The 17237-nt window shown below is 42.4% G+C and overlaps 1 protein-coding gene across 2 annotated transcripts in view; it reads right to left on the bottom strand.

Moving 5' to 3' along the window:
* The window catches only part of PTDSS1 (phosphatidylserine synthase 1), a 69790-nt gene that overhangs the window by 36686 nt on the left and 15867 nt on the right, over positions 1-17237 (bottom strand). For both annotated transcript variants that reach the window (XM_012467965.2, XM_012467966.2), the window contains exons 3-4: positions 10623-10667; positions 8301-8425 (exon numbers count right to left, since the gene is read on the bottom strand). In XM_012467965.2, coding sequence (XP_012323388.1) covers positions 8301-8425; positions 10623-10667 — 170 coding nt within the window. The remainder of the gene's footprint in view (positions 1-8300; positions 8426-10622; positions 10668-17237) is intronic.

The raw sequence follows: 17237 nt of genomic DNA, 5'->3' as shown, positions 1-17237 counted from the left end.
CCATAATGATGATAATGAAAATACACCATGTAAAAATTGAAGTTAGAGGAAAATGTAAAGCCTTAAATAGTTCTACTAGAAAAAAGATAAGCACATAACTTCAGTGATTAAAAGAAAACAGAACTCCCCTCCACCAAAATATATCAGATACTACATAATTTAAATGTTAAAAATTACAGAAATGCCAGATATAGGTGACAGGGGGATGGAGGCAGCAAACCACACTGCCATGTATATACTTTTGCATCAATCCTGCATGATCTGCACATGTACCCCAGAACCTAAAGTACAATAAAAATAAATAAATTAATTAATTTAAAAAATATCTAAAGGAAAGCCAAGAAAGAAAATAAATAAATAAATAAAGTGTGCTCTTGTAGGCAAAAAAAAAAATTACAGACCTTTTCAAGGATTTTGATTCCATTTCTATTATCTTAGTTTTTGATTATACATATTTCTAAGTAATTTAATATCATGACTACATGACAACATGATAATATAACATTTATCAGGAATCTCTACATTTCATATCCTTTCTTCCCAAAATTAATCTGATAGGAAGTAGTAAGAGTTGGCAAATACTCACCCCCTATTATCAGCCAGCTGGAAAAATTTCTATAAACTCTAATAGTTTTAAATTCCAGAAATGACACTTTCTGACAGCAAAAGAACTTCCCTGTCTCTTCTGAAACCTACCACACATCAGATTGCCTTCTCAGATAAAATGCATTTCAACTTGCAAAGCCGAACAAACATTTTTAAGACTCCTATTTTTTGAGAAGCAGTATGATGTGAGATTATGCTGTGTAAATGGGAAATCTGGAGAAAAGAAGATAAAATTCAATAGGGATAAGTCAAGATAAGGCTTAAAAAAAAAACAAACTGCCCTGCAATAAGATGAAAAGTCTCTTCCCAGACTCTGGCACAGCACGTTCTTGTCACAGAGAATCACAGGCTGACAGAGGGAAATGCCCTTGGGCTGAAGCAGGTTTTTTTATTAGATTAAGGAGCAGGGCCACGTCCCATCAACCTAAAATGTCTCAACCACCCGACCCTCTTCTTTACTCTGGAATACACTGTGTAGAGTTAGATAAGGAAGGGGTGAGATCTATTTTTGGAAGGCTACTCTTAAAGTAATCACAGCTTGCAGATAACTTTGGAGGCCTTTATACTCTATTAAGTATTTCTATGCTTTGATATGTGGGAAGGCACTTTAAAAATCATAAAGACCAATGCATCTATTTGCAGTATAGTTAGTAATGGACAGATTGGCCAATTATCCCCTTTGCAAGACCTGAGGTCCTGGTCCTGGAAGGGCCACAGGGCACTGCAGTTTCAAGCAGCCAGAGAGCTGCATGCAGGCAGAACCCTGGGAACCAGGAGGAACAGGCTTTAACTGAAGACAGCGTAGAGATGAAGCCTGGAAAGGGGGTCAAGTGGGCAGGTGTGTGCCCATGAGCAAAAGATGGGTAAAGATAGATTCTGCTGACCTCCCAACTGGTCCTAGGCTGATCCTGGCGGCCCCTCCCTGTGCCTCACTTGCTGGACACCTAACCAAATACCAAGTCCTATTCACTTTACCTCCCCAGGTTGTTCTTTTATTCACCTCACTGACACTATTATTTTCTTGCTTAGACTTCTGTAATAACAGCTTTTGAAAACTGTGGAATGTGTCAGCCATATAACAAAGTATAGATAATGCTATAATAAGCATCTGGGGTACTCACATCCAGCTTAAGACTACAAAGAGATCTTGAAAATTATAATCAGATCGTGGAATGTGCATGCATGTGTGTAAGGGTGTCTGGGACAGCGGGGTGAGGAGAAACAGGTTGGTTACCATGCCCATCCCAATGTAGAAGGATCTCCACTACTGCACACACCAGGTTTCCAGCCCAACTCTCTGTTCACTCCTCTCTGGGGGAGTTGCTGACTTTGGAAGAAGAAAGAGCTCCAACCTCGTTTGGGTCCTCTTTGGAAATTATTTGCCTACAAACAGCACAGGTTCTCATCAGCTCCCTCAACCATGCAGCAATTTTTGTGGGTCAGGCCCTGCTTCGTAGAAGCAGCTTGTGGTTGTCTAATGGGCTAGAGGAAGATAGGCTAGCTTAATTCAGCCCAGGTCTAAAGCCATCTACTCCACTGAGCTTTTACAGGAAGAAATCAGCTGAGATTTTGAACTCTTGTTTTTGTTTCCAAACTCAACTAGAAATGGAGGTATTATTGATTGACCTCCTAAAACATCAACACAGATCATGCAGCTCCTCTGCTTATAAACCTTCCATGGCCTTTTCTTGCATTTAGAATAACACCCAAACTCCTCACCCCATTTAGCTCAGCCTTGGCAGCTTCCCTAGCCTCGGGCAGGGCCCTCTGCCTCCTGTTCCCTACACTCCTTCTGCCCCAGACTGGTCCCAGCTCCCCACACCCTGATCAGGGCCTCCGCACAGGCTGTCCCCTATATAATGATTATGCTTCCTTGAATCTATCGCATGCCTTTTTCATACTGTATAATTTTTTGAGAATTAGGGTGACTATTTCAATATATTACAATGTATAGCACTTTAAATATAAAGTTTTTTTCCTCCAAAAAGTCATACCTATAATTGATAGTGCGTATTAAAATTGATGACCAATGTGGGAAGTAGAAAAGTTCCTTTTTAAAGTTTCCTTTCTTGTTAAAGAATAAGTGTGCTAATAACTTGGTTAAGCCCTATCCTATGTAGCTGTAAAACCTGCCATGCTTACAGGCACGTAGTACATTCTGTGTCCTTGTATTTTAACCAAGATACCTGTGCTGGACGTGCTCACAGGCATGTCCCAGCTTGCCATTGCTTTTACCTGTTTAGAAAAGTTTTAAGTTATTAGCCAGTCGGGTTTTAGTTTAAATTGTGAGGTCTGGCTCCAGCCAATGGAGATCAGACACAGCAGTAAGGATGGCCCCAAATGCGTAAGGGATAAATTTGTGTGTTTTCCTTTGTTCATTGTACTCTCGTGGCACAATGGCTAGCAAGGGTACCCTTCCTGCAGTCCAGGAAGTAAAAATTGCATTGCTGAAAGATCCTTTGTCTCAGTGCTGATTTTTCTTTGCAGCACCAAGATTATATTTCCAACAACTAATCTTAACATTATAAAAAGCCCCAAGCATCTATTTCCAACAACCAATCAACATTATAAAAAAAGAGATCACCAGACATTGTCTGCCTCCTAGTGTGAAATGCAGCACCCGCTCTGAAACGTCCCACTATAAAAACTTATCTGGAATCTAGAATTTCATCCAGCCCCTTCACCTGAGTTTAGTTTATAGAAGACATAGGGGGACAAAGAGAATATGTTAAATGATGACACTTCAAATGCAAGCGGCAAATCCAGATGTGAAAAACTCTATAGAATAAGCAATGTGGTTTCTCTGACAAATCAACTTTCAGCAAATGATGAGGGGAATTACAGATGACAAGACATTTAAAAGACATCGAATGCAATGTGTAAACCTTGTCTGGATCCTATTTTGAATAAATCAACTGTACAGAACATTTATGAGGCAACTGAAGAAATGTGAACACTCACTGCATACTGTTTACTGTTCAGTGGTTATGCTAAAAAAAAAATAAGAAAAGCCATCTATTTTAGGTTTAATTTCTGAGAACTGTTTCAAAAGAATCCAGGATGTAGGGTGAAAAGGTGAAACAAGTTTAGGCCTGTGTCAATAATACTGACGCTGGGTAATGGGTACATGAGGTTATAGATTCTCTCTACTCTTGCATAGGTTTAAAGTTTTTCACAATAAATTTCTAAAAACCTGTTGAAATTGTCTTAGGGTTTAAGAGCCAACAATTATTTGCTTAATTTGCCTTCTTGTAGACTTTAAGCTCCCACCAGCATGGTGTCTTACACAGAGGAAAAGCAGCCTGGCACGGTGGCTCATGCCTATAATCCCAGCACTTCAGAATGGTGAAGCGATCGGCTCACCTGAAGTCGGGAGTTCGAGACTAGCCTGGCCAACATGGTGAAACCTTGCTTCTACAAAAAAAAAAAAAAAGAAAAACAACGCAGAGGAAAAGCTGGGTCGGCTAGGCATTGTGGCTCGCACCTGTAATCCCAGCATTTTGGGAGGCCGAGGCGGGCAGATCGTGAGGTCAGGAGTTTGAGACCAGCCTGGTCAATATGGAGAAACCCCATTCCTACTAAAAATACTGGGCATGGTGGCAGGTACCTGTATCTCAGCTACTAGGGAGGCTGAGGCAGGAGAATTGCTTGAACCTGGAAGGCAGAGGTTGCAGTGAGCTGAGATTGCACCACTGCACTCCAGCCTGGGCAACAAGAGCAAAACTTTGTCTAAAAAAGAAACAAAGAAAGAAAGAAAGAAAGAAAAGAAAGAAAGAAAGAAAGAAAGAAAGAAAGAAAGAAAGAAAGAAAGAAAGAAAGAAAGAAAGAAAGAAAGAAAGAAAGAAAAGCTGGGTCAGCATTTATTAACCAAAGAGTGCTGCTTCAAGACAACCCAGTCTACAAACTTGTCTGAAGCTTAAACACGTATTTTTGAATAAAATCAATATTTTAAAATGCGGCAACTTTTTAGACAATTACACAAAAAATCTGCCTTTAATAGGATTTCAGTGATTCCCCACTCCCAATTTATAATATTAATTTTTTTCTGTATCCCAGGCTGGAGTGCAGTGGCGTGATCTCAGCTCACTGCAACCTCCACCTCCCAGGTCCTGGTTCAAGCAATTCTCCTGCCTCAGCCTCCCAAGTAGCCTGGATTACAGGAACGCGCCAACATACCCAGCTAATTTTTTGTATTTTTAGTAGAGATGGGGTTTCACCATGTTGGCCAGGCTGGTCTTGAACTCCTGACCTCATAATCCACCCGCCTTGGCCTCCCAAAGTGCTGGGATTACAGGCGTGAGCCACTGCTCCCAGCCTTAATAATATTAATTCTAAGGGAAAACGAAGTCTGAGTTTCATCGTATGTTACCAGACATGGACCATGGTCTATCAAGATTAGGCACAGGTGGCAGCATGAAGGAATGGAAAGAGTAGGGACTCTGGGAAGCCAGGAATTACAGACCTGTCTGGTATAAAGAAAACACCAATGAATAGGTCCTTAGAATTGCAAAAGACAACTTTAAAGAAGTATAAAGGGATGGGATTAGAGATAGAGAAGATGAGGTTGCTTAGCACCAGTTAGAACGCTACAAGCTGAACGCAGCCTCCTGCTTTACTTTGGCAAGAAAGAATTAGCCAACATTGACAACTAGAGTTTAAAATCCGGTTTCAGCTACTTGGGGGCTATAACTGTGACCTCTGGATATCCCTGTGATGTCAAATTCCTAAGGAAGCCAGATGTCAAGAGCATTGTTATTTGATTCAACCTCTTCCTACTGGCTGTGAGAACCGGATCAACAGAGGCACACAAGCATGTCCACCTGCAAGTCAGTTTACTTTGCAACGTGACTACTTTTGCTCAAAAATGTAAGAAAGATGTTTGGGAGAATATTACATCTGGGATATCTTCCTCCCAATTTCTATTTCCTAAGGCTCCTGTGAGCATCAAAGCACTTATTTTTATAAATATATACTAGAAGCACACTCCAAATGAAAAGTACAGGTTTTGAAGCCAGAGAGATCCATCAGCTTGTGTTTTCAGTGAGATGCTGCATTTTAAGCTTCCATCTCCTCCTCTGTAAAACGGAGATATGAACATCTAGCATGCATGCATGAGGCTTATATAGAATATAAAGTGCCCTCCACAGTGTCTGACAAATAGACAATTCATCATCAATAACTGCCATTATCCTCATTATAACTATCATCTGCATCATCATCATCATCATCATCATCATAGGCTACGAAGTCAACCTCTGCCATTCTCTCCCTTAGAGTAAAAATATTCCAAAACAAATTTCCCCCCCGAGACTGATAAATAATTTCCGGCATTCTTATTTTTGCTTTAAGCATATCCCTTAAAAAATTTAAAGATAACAGTCTTTAAATACCACTCCAAGAAGGATTTAACCAATGTCACTGTGAAAAAATGATTATTTCTTGGACCTTTTATTAAGTCCTTTTGTATTACTTCTTGTTTGTCAAAGCAAACCCATCTGTGGCCCAAATTCCTGTTCTCCTTTTCAGAAAGGAATTAACCTGTACCAAATGTTTGGATAAAAAAAAAATTGGAAACAAACACATTATAGTATAAAATAGTGTGATATTGTGGTTCATAATAAATACATAATTTGGTCCTTGCCCCCAGTTCCTGGCCCAGAGCTCCTAAAACCTTTGCAATTTCCTGAGCAATAGGGGTGCTAGGTGCATCTTTTGTTCTAATATCTGTTCTTTGACCCCAGCTACTGACACAGAGCTCCTAATCCTTGGAATTTCCTGGTGATAGGAGCATCTTTTGTTCTAATGAGGTGACTGATAAGTTCCTGGGTGGGGGCTGGTCATCAGAAAGACCAAGAAATGATTAGAAGCCTAGAACTTTCAGTCCTACCCTCCATCCTCTGGGAAGGAGAGTACGACTGGTGACGGAATAAAAAATTGATCATGGGCTGGTGCGGTGGCTCATGCCTGCAATCCCAGCACTTTGGGAGGCCAAGGAGGGTGGGTCACTTGAGGTCTGGAGTTTGAGACCAGCCTGGCCAACATGTTAAAACCCCATCTCTACGAAAAATACAAAATTAGCTGGGCATGGTGGAGCATGCCTGTAATCCCAGTTCCTCAGGAGGCTGAGGCAGGAGAATCACTTGAACCTGGTAGGCTGAGGTTGTGGTGAGCCAAGATTGCACCACTGTGCTCCAGCCTGGGCGACAGAGGAAGTGCCATCTCAAAAAAAAAAAAAAGAAAAAGAAAAAAAGGCTGGGCGTGGTGGCTCATGCCTGTAATCCCAGTACTCTGGGAGGCTGAGGGGAGCAGATCATTTGAGGTCAGGAGTTCAAGAGCAGCCTGGCCAACATGGTGAGACCCCGTCTCTGCTAGAGATACAAAAATTAGCTGGGTGTAGTGGCGGGCACCTATAATCCCAGCTATTTAGGTGGCTGAGGCAGGAGAATTGCTTGAACCTGGAAGAGGCAGGCTGCAGTGAGCCAAGATTATGCCACTGTACTTCAGCCTGGTCGACAGAGTGAGACTCCATCTCAAAAACAAACAAATAAAAAAAAGATCATGCCTATGTGATAAAGTCTCCATAAAAATCTCTGAATTCTGGGGTTCAGAGAGTTTCCAGGTTAGTGAATACATCCGCATGCTGGGAGGGTGGTGTACCCCAACTCCACAGAGACAGAGGCTTCTGCCCTCAGGACTCTGCTTGACCTCGCCCGAGCTACCTCTTCATCCAGCCATTCACCTGCATCTTTTATCATGTCCTTTACGTAAGCTGGCAAACTTAAATATTTCCCTCAGTTCTGTGAGCCATCATAGTAAATGATCGTGCACAAGGAGGATACTGCGGGAACCCGATTTGTAGCTGATGGGTCAGAGGCACAGGTGACAAGCTAGACTTGCGAGTAGCATCTGAAACGGGCAGTCGTGAGGGACTGGGCCCTTAACTAGGGGGATCTGACGCTAACTCCAGGTGTCAGGAAAGTTGGAGAACTGGCTGGTGTGGGAAAAACCCATCATAGAAGTGTTCACCATCGATGAAGAGAAAAATAGTTGGTTTTTCCCATAAAAGTAGTCTCTTTAGTAAAAGCCAAAATAGAGTAGTTTTAGCCAAGAATAAAATCTTTTGTATGGTTTAATAAAAACATTAGTAACAAATGAAATGGCCTCTCTGTGGCAAGCAGTGGGGCAGGATCAAGGCATCCAGGCCAGAGTGCAGGTGCTGAGGGTGATGCTGACGGGTGCAGGGGCAGCCACTGTGACCCAGGGCCTAGCGTGTTGGGGGCACCATGTCAGACCTCGCAGTAGGCCTCACAGATGATGCTACTTTGTTCACTTCACAATAAGCCCTAAGTAAGAATTACTGTTTTCAACTTACAAAAAAAGGGAATAATCTAACAAATACTTTGCCCAAAGTCCCACAACCAAGTAACAGAGGCAGAATTCACACCCAAGGCTGTCTGATGATCACGTGTGTATTCTTCCTCACAGACCCCTCTGCAGAATGAGAGGATATCCTTTCCCCTGGACTCTATCACTTGTGGACAGCCATGCACCTCAACAACCCTCCCAGAGACCTGGTGTTTAGGTATCTACACAGCAAGTATAGAGAAGGAACAATTTAAAATGTGAAGTCTACTACCTCTTACACCCAAGAAAGAGTCTACCAGTTTCTCCAAGAGGCCCTGACAAGTACATACCATGACATCTGCTTCTCTTGTGGCGTATCGAAGATTTGGATCTAGCCAATACATTAGAGATTTAACCTGCTCGAAATTCAGGAAGAGTAGGAATACCAGGAACAGGAAGTAGAGCACACTGAGTCCTGAGAGAAACAAAAACATGCTTAGGTTTAGAAGAGATTCAGTTGTCAGACACACAGATACACATTAGACTTGAATGGCATTGTCAAAACCAGACACTAAGATTGCAACACAGCCTGTTGAGACTCCTCTTGTAATCTGGGATTTCCTTTGATGAGGCAGTCTGATATAGTCCTCATTCAGATTGAGAGAGGTCAATAAAACCACCTCTGGGAAACTGATGCTAACTTAAAATAAGACTTGAAGGACTGCCAGGCAAAGGGTGTGTGGGGTGGGCGTGAGGATCGCATGCAACATTCAGGTAGAGAACAGCGCGCAGGTCGGTTTCTGAAGAGAAATGTCTAGCACCCAGTATGTGGCTGGAGCACTGGCAGAGAGGGGAACAAGCAAGATGGCCCTGAAGTGACAGGGCTTAAAGGCCACAGCCAAGATTTCAGATTTGATTGTAAGTTAAGTGGGGAAATGAGATGATCTAGGTAATATTTTAAAAAGCCAACTAAGTGGACTGGAGGAGGGCAAGGCTGGCTGTGGACAGTACTACTGGTGTAAGGTTCAAAAGGTGGCCCAGGGCCACTTATTCAAGACTTACATTCTACATTAGCCCTTGTAGGCATTCTTTTATTGTTATATCATCTCATAATTGCTATCTTAATAATCACCCCATGTCATTTAAAAAAGAAATGTGAATAATGCACTTTCAGAAGGCAAAAGTCTGTCCAACACATTTTAGAAAGATTTCAGAACCGATCCCCAGGGACTTTGTGGTTTCTCTTTCCATTGAACCCGTTGGAATTAGAATGTTTATGCAGGACATTTAGAGACTGTGATACAAATGACCTTGGATCACAGCGCCCATCCAAACTTGGCTCAGCACTAATCTCCAGTGAGCCATTCCAGAGGAGAGCACGTCCGTGGCTGGAATGAAGTCCACTGCAAGCACTATAGTGCCAAGCCTTCCAATGGGCACCCCTCTCCAGGCCTCAGGGAGCTCAAGGGAGGCCCAGGTGGTATGTGGCCAGCCCATAATTGTGAATCCTAGGGTCCAAGGAATGCATAATTTTTAGGCAAGTTGATAGGAGAATTGCCTTCAGTTTAAGCTTATGCACCACCTATTTTCTCCAATTTTCACCACAAATGCCCCCCACTTGACTTTTTAATAATTATGATCCTCTTGAATAATTACATTAGGACAGAAAGAATCTGTGGTGCAGGGATTCTCAATCTGGAGTTCTTGGTTGGGCTTCGAGGTCTGTGAAGCCTGCATACGAGATGCAGAAACGTGCATGGTGAATGTCCGTGGGTGCACACATTGGGAATGGGTCTATCTATAGTTCTCATGGGTCTATCAGGCTCCTGTCTGTCTGGTCCTCCCTGGTGGCCTCAGGGCCCAGAGCAGCACCTGTCACACAGCACACTCAGTGAATGGTTGCTGAGTGAAAAGTTCACCAATCAATTCAAAGAGATTATGAGTTACCTAGGAGCTCTGAAGGCTAAAAGAAAAATAGGCAGCCTTTCGCAAAATAGCAATTTTTTAGAGTGCTTGTACACTTTTATATAAGATTACATTTCCTAAACCTAAAATAATTCATTTGGTGACTTATTTAGGCAAGATGAAGCCAATATTCAAAGTTTTGAAGATTCATTTTAAATCCATTTAGGTGATTTCACTATTTGGACTACAAAATCAAGTAAAAATAAGACATCTAATATTTATATGCTTATTTGTAACTCTTAGTTCAAATTAGGGTTCTTTGTCAGAAGTCTTCTCTTTCCAAGTTCTTTCTCATTCATAACACTGAAGAAATTGAATTGCTTTGATTTCATTCCCTCCCAGATGCTCCCAAGACAAATGTGCTCATAGTAGGCACTTGGGCTTGCACTAGTAAAAAGCAATATGAAAATGCATAAAGAAAATCAAGAGATATTTGCTTAAGTCAAATCCTGTGTACATTAAGAGACAGCAGCATAAGGAGGCGTGTGGAGTTGAAACAGTTCACGTGTAAGAGAATTTAGGTCACTGTCAACACTTTATTCTGTGTCAAAGAATTTTAAGAAAATATCTATATTAGGAACATCAAAAAGCAAAAAGCTATAACAAAGTTTTAACTATTGAGAGTGGCAAGTAAAAGTCTTAAAGTGATAAACAGAAAAAAGATTAAAAAAACAGAACATCCTTTTACATTGCTAATGGAAACTTACCAAAAACCATTCGCCATAATGCTGGATGAGGTCGAGTGAATGGACCTGCAGATAAATAACATTATAAAGTTAGAATGAACTGGTTTCAGAGAAGGCTAAAACTTAAGAAGGTACTGCTGATCTCCATATAGATAACAATAAGAAAAAGCTCTCTACTGTTAAAACAGGTTTTATAGGTTTTGGGCTTTTTTTGTTACATAAACACTTTGAGGTCAAAGTTTCCTTGAAATGTTTTCTCTGCATTGTAATAACTGTCACCACAATCATCACAGGCACCACTCTCCATAACAGATTATTTTAAAGCTTTGTCTTGACAAGTCAGAACATAATTTCCCATGGAAACAATGTTGTAACTGTGAGTGGGTCACCAGGCTAGGCTTATGTGTGTGTAACACATATTGCACCTTAACAAGTAAAATGTCCCAGCTGCCCAGGAGCTCCAGGAAAAAAATGTTCTAGACACTAGACAGCACAGTCACCATCGTATGCATGCATTCGCATGTGTGTGTGTGCGTGTGTGTGCATGTATGTGTGTGTGAGAGAGAGAGAATATGACTGAAAAATAAAAGGGAGAAAAACACCTGTGGCTTTTGAATATGACCTGTGCTGACACAACACCTCTGACATGGCAATCCAGTTCAGACACATGCAGATTCCACACAACTGAAACAAAAGTCTCATGGATACAACTTTCCCTTATGACAAGTGATACACCAATACTTTCTTTTTCCATTAAAAAGAAAAAGAAGAGGGAGAAGAAAGCAAGTGGAGCCTTGACCTTACAACTCACAGCTACGGAAAAGTACAGACATGAATCCCATGTACCCAGGAGAGACACCAGAGCTTGCTTCCCAGCCTTCTTTACAGGTAGGGCTGGGTCTGCAGTGGCACTCATGCCAGGCTTGGCCTCAGGAGCTGGTGACAGCAAATGGAGTAGGCACAGCTCTCCTCTCTCTCTGTTTCTCTGGCCCTGGCCAATAGGGACAGTAGTCAGTTAGTAGCCATCCAAAGTGGCACTCCATTATAATCCATTGCAGAAGGGACACTAGGGCAGAGCATAGCCCACGCTCTCTGGGGTTTCCTCCTTAGAACAGTTCTGGGGGTGGTGCCTGTTTCTGGAAGCTCTGGCGATGACTGGTTTCCAAGCCTTCCTATGACACTGTGAGCCACTCCTAGTCTTTAACAGCCTCTTTAATGAGCAGAGTCAGCATCTGTTGCTTGTAATCTTAAATCCTATCTGAGGCAAACATTCCACTGTAATTTTTATTCTTGAATTCATTCTAAAATCACTTATATATTCTTAAGAAGACCATATTGAATCATATGTTTTTTTGGTGCCGTGACTCTGATGAATCATATTTTAACTTTTGATGAGTCAAGTTCTTATTACGAAAATCAGTTACAAGTACCCCCCACCATTCAAATCTATCAGTTCCTAGGTGGCAATTCAGATGGTGAGTTTGGTTCATGAGAGATTCTGCTTTACCCAAATGCATTTCGTTCCTGTGTTTTGGATGGCAGGTAGTAAGAACTCAGATAGTTAGGGGTTTATTGAAAATTAATCGAAATCTGTTTGATTCTGAGTTCCAATAGTGAGGGCTCAGACAGTAAGGAATACTTGTATGCCTTTTCAAAATCAGCTGCTTCTTTCTCAGAAAGTCACAGGGAAGGTTATAAACCAGGATCCCCCGCCAGGTAATATGACACCATCAACTTTCATCAAGTCATTGGGAAACTCATGGCTAAAATCGTCATCTTTTAAGTTCTTTTCATTTCCAAATGTTCCTCTTTACTGATGGTAGGGAACAGCTCTTGACTTGTCACCATAAGTGACTTCTGTATTTTGGTGGCTTCCTGGCTTGCAAATAGTACTTGATCTATACCATTAAATTAACCTTTTGGACATAAAATGGGATGCCAGTGTTCTGTATAGTTTCCTCTTACAAGGTTCAACTCTAAAACTGTACGACCTATTATTTGGCTTGTGACAAAATCAGCACTTAAAAATCCTATAGCATTATTCTCAAGAGCAGTTATAATGACAAGAGTCAGCAGTACTTTCCTGAGCACTTACTATGCACCAGGCTGTGGAATGAGACACCTCACACAGTGTCATGAGGACTTAGAGACAAAGATGTCACCATTATTCCCACTTTATAGATACAGATACTGAGGCACAGGAACCTGCCCTGGGTCATGCAGCTCATGGAGTCCTCCTCAGCTCTGTCACAGCCTCCTCTGTCACCAGGCTGAGTTGTGAGGAGCACCTGGGGACTTTCCTGTGAACTCTCACAGGACTGGGTTGGCTCAGGATGAGGAGAGGGTTGGAGAGGGTGTCTGAGGGTTGAGCCCAGACTGGCTTCAGGACCAGGAGAGAGAGGGGAAAGAAACAAGCTAGGGGTGTTTAGAGCTGATGCAACAGAAGGGAAAGGCATGACAGAGGCTTTGCCGTAATGTGGAACTGATAAGCAGGCTCAGGAAAAGCAAGCCAGGGAAAGGGCAGGGAACCCATGGTTCTAGAGATAAAAGCCAGGGACCATCCTGACCCAGGGAGGTCGGAATCACTGGTAACTTTTGCCTATGAAAGGTGAGATAAGGCCTGGAATGTAAGGTGACCCTTTCAGTAACTAACTTCAAAACCCAGTCTAGGTTTGATTTCAGCCATCAAATCTGCCGCCCTGCAAGTGTGAAGCTTGTCATAACTGCCCATTGCCTCCTGAGAAGAAACTCTGAATTTTTTTAAAGTGGTATTTTTAAAAGTACATTTTAGTAGGATTATACACTAAGAGTGCCATCTTTACCATCAGACAGCAATACTGCTAAAAGTATCATTTTACTTTAAAAAAAAAATCAAGGGTGAGGCTGGCGTGTTCTGGATTATAAATCCTGATACTTATGCTCACTAGGTTACCTGAACCTGGCTACTCCAGTCAAGTCACCTTTGCAGAGCCTAAGGGTGTATGTGCCAGGGGCGGGGACGCAACAGAAAAGGAGCCCCGCCTTCCACAGCATCACTTGTGATGCTGTGAACTTTCATGTCATCTCAATGCCTTCCCCAAAACTCTTATTTCCCAACAGACTATTGACTATTTTCTCAATGGTCTTGTAAAGGCAGGCTTCCTTTTCTTTGACTATTGTTACGGTTCTGAGGTTATTAGAAGGGCTCTGCCTCATGGTTGCTCTCCACAGGAGTTCCTACTACTTATCTGTGCTTTATATCAGATTTGATAAAAGCTGCCTGGGAGAATTTGGATCTGCAGTTCGGTTACTCACTCTCTTGCTTATGTTGGAGAATTGGGGAAGACTTCTTAGGGCAGAGGTGCAGCAACCAACGCTGGGTTTTGGTTTTCTGATGAGGCACACTTAAAAACTATGTGTTTTATTTTCTTTATCGTTCCTTCCATCTAGAATACATCATTTTTTTTTAGATGGAATCTCACTCAGTCACCCAAGTTGGAGTGCAATGGCACCATCTCAGCCCACTGAAGGCTTCGTTTCCCAGATTCAAGCAATTCTCCTGCCTTAGCCTACTGAGTAGCTGGGATTACAGGCATGGGCCACCATGCCCAGATGATTTTTATATTTTTAGTAGAGACGAGGTTTTATCATGTTGGCCAGGCTGGCCTCAAACTCCTGACCTCAAGTGATCCACTCACCTCAGCTTCCCAAAGTGCTGGGATTACAGGCATGAGCCCCCACACCCAGCCTAGAATGCATCATTTTCAATCAGATATTAAGAGCAAGGTTAATTTCAAAAGAAATAGAAACCAAACGTCTTCATCATGAGAAGAACTAGCATTTTGAAATCTACCTCAGAAATTAGAAAATAAGATCACTGTATGACTCACCAGAAACAGTTATAGCTATGAAAAATTAAGTTCACAGGACTTAACCCTAGGGGAATATAATTATTTTAATAAAAATCAGACGTTGCCTGTCCAATAGCAAACATTTGTATCCTCAAGCCAGAGGCCCCCTGGCACACTCCCTTAGTCTGCTTCTCCTTTTGATTATTATTAGAGTTCTTCTAGGGAAATTTTAGAAGGTGGAAAAAAATGATCTCTAGGCAAATTTCAAATCTAAGGAAAAAAAAAGTTTTTTTTTTTAGATGGAATCTTGCTCTGTCCCCCAAGCTGGAGTGCAGTGGTGCAATCTCGGCTCACCGCAACCTCCGCCTTCCTTCCTCACCGAAACCTCCACCAAGTGCTTCTCCTGCCTCAGCCTCCTGAGTAGCTGGGATTACAGGCATACGCCACCCCACCCAGTTAATTTTTATATTTTTGGTAGAGACGAGGTTTCACCATGTTGGTCAAGCTGGTCTTGAACTCCTGGCCTCAAGTGATCCACCTGCCTTGGCCTCCCAAAGTGCTGAGATTACAGGCGTGCACCACTGTGCCCAGCTGGAAAATATTTTTTTTACAAAAAGTAGTGAAGCAGGGGACACATGACGGAAGGAGAAAGGAACTTTTCTTTCTTTTAATTTAGAAGATGGTGAACCTTTTGGATCACTTTCAAACATCAAGGAGACATGATTACCATTATCTTAGCTCAGAGACATCAAATGACACAGAAGGACAAACAGTGACAAACTCAGAACGAATAAGAAATACTAATTTTTCACTCTCCTCAGAAAACCTTAAACAAGTACTGAGTGCAGCCAGATGTGCTGGCACACACCTGTAATCCCAGCACTTTGAAGCCGAGGCAAGCGTATCACCTGAGGTCAGGAGTGCGCGACCAGCCTGGCCAACATGGTGAAACCCTATCTCTACTAAAAAATTTTTAAAAATTAGATGGGTGTGATGGTGGGTGCCTGTAATCCCAGCTACTTGGAAGGCTGAGGCACAAGAATCCCTTGAGCCCAGGAGGTGGACGGTACAGTGAGCCGAGATCGAGCCACTGCACTCCAGCCTGGGCAACAGAGGGAGACTCTGTCTCAAAAAAAAAACAAAAGTGCTGAGTGATGTTTCTCTTGCAGACAACAGAAAGAAAAGAGAAGACTTGTTCTGTGAATTTTTCTCCAGGTGGATTTATTACTTAATTCAATATATATTAATGAGAAGTCACTGTGGGCCAGGTACTTAAAGTATAAATAAGGCTGGGCTGGTTTTGGGGATATGGTAAGGTGGAAAGGGGATGAACAGTTAAAGGGAGTTCTCAGAAGCAGGAAGTGTACACCAGAAGGTCACTTGTTGAAAGAAATCTCATGGAGACTCAAATAGATTTCTAAACTTCACTCCAGTGATAAGTGGTATAGTTAAAATTACACATACACTTGAGTGTCAGTTGCTATAATGGGATGAAGGTAGCAATTAAAACATTTTTGTAAGGAAGCCAAAAGAGAATGAAGAGGAGAAGTGAAGAGGCGAAGTGGGCAGGAGAGAAGATGTGTAAAAGTGGACATCAAATCCTCTCCTTCCCCTGCTCTCACTGCCAGCCCTCTCCCTCCACATCTGCTTATGGAACTGAAAGAAAGAACCCTAGGACCTAATTCTGCCACTCACCCTGCTGATTGTCACACCAAATTTTGTTTGAATGTCCACTCCTCTTCCATATAACTCAGGGGTGGATTCTAAACCAGCAGAGGTAATTCTAGTCCCCTGGCATTCTTCCAGCCAACAAGTATCTGTTGAACATCTCCTCTAAACACTATAAATTTCTGTCCTCGTAACTGGTTGAGAAGAGATATGTGGCCCAACCCTAGTTAAAGACATGGAAGTGTGCTGGAGGGTCGCTAGAAAAGGCGTCGCTACTCAACTGAAAGACACACAAGAGATGATCTCTTCATCTGCTGGCCATTGCCTGCCACTACATGGCCGGCCCTGCAGGAGCTGTCTCAAGGCCAGCAGGGCAGAGTGCAGGCTAGAAGATGGCAGAACAGAAAGGGGTAAAGAAGTTGGGTCTTCACAGGTCACTGAGCCACTGAATTAGCCAGCCCTCCAAGCACCCTATCTCAGAACTTCTTGTTATGTAAGAAAATTTCCTTGTTGTTTAAGCCATTTTGAAATGTGTTTTCTTTTTTTTTTTTTTTTTTTTTTTGAGATGGAGTCTTGCTTTGTTGCCCAGGCTGGAGTGCAGTAGCACAATCTTGGCTCACTGCAACCTCTGCCTCCCGGGTTCAAGCGATTCTCTTGCCTCAGTCTCCCAAGCAGCTGGGATTACAGGTGCACCCCACCACGCCTGGCTAATTTTTGCATTTTTAGTAGAGACAGGGTTTCACCATATTGGCCAGGCTGGTCTCCAACTCCTGACCTTGTGATCTACCCGCTTTGGCCTCCCAAAGTGCTGGGATTACAGACATGAGCCACCGCACCCAGCCTCTTGAAATGCATTTTCTACCACTGGTAGCCAAAAGCATCCTGTTATAAAACACTATGGAGAAAGTCAAGGGCCTTCTTTGTTATTTAGACTCTACAAAAAGAATCACAAGGCTCCCTTCCTATAGGAGTTGACCAAGTCTACCACACAGATAATATATATGAACTCACATATACCCAATGAGACAAATAAACACAATCCACTTTTGGCCTATACACAGCTGTGTAGGGCAGCGTTTACCAGGTCAAGGATAAACGCATTTCAAGTTGCCAAAAAATCGTTCCAGGCATGCGATCC

This window comes from Aotus nancymaae, unplaced genomic scaffold (genome assembly GCF_030222135.1).
Source record: "Aotus nancymaae isolate 86718 unplaced genomic scaffold, 86718_ANA_hifiasm-v0.15.2.pri h1tg000036l, whole genome shotgun sequence".
In the NCBI taxonomy this organism is placed as follows: Eukaryota; Metazoa; Chordata; class Mammalia; order Primates; family Aotidae; genus Aotus; species Aotus nancymaae.
This window is presented reverse-complemented; position numbering and strand designations above follow the sequence as displayed.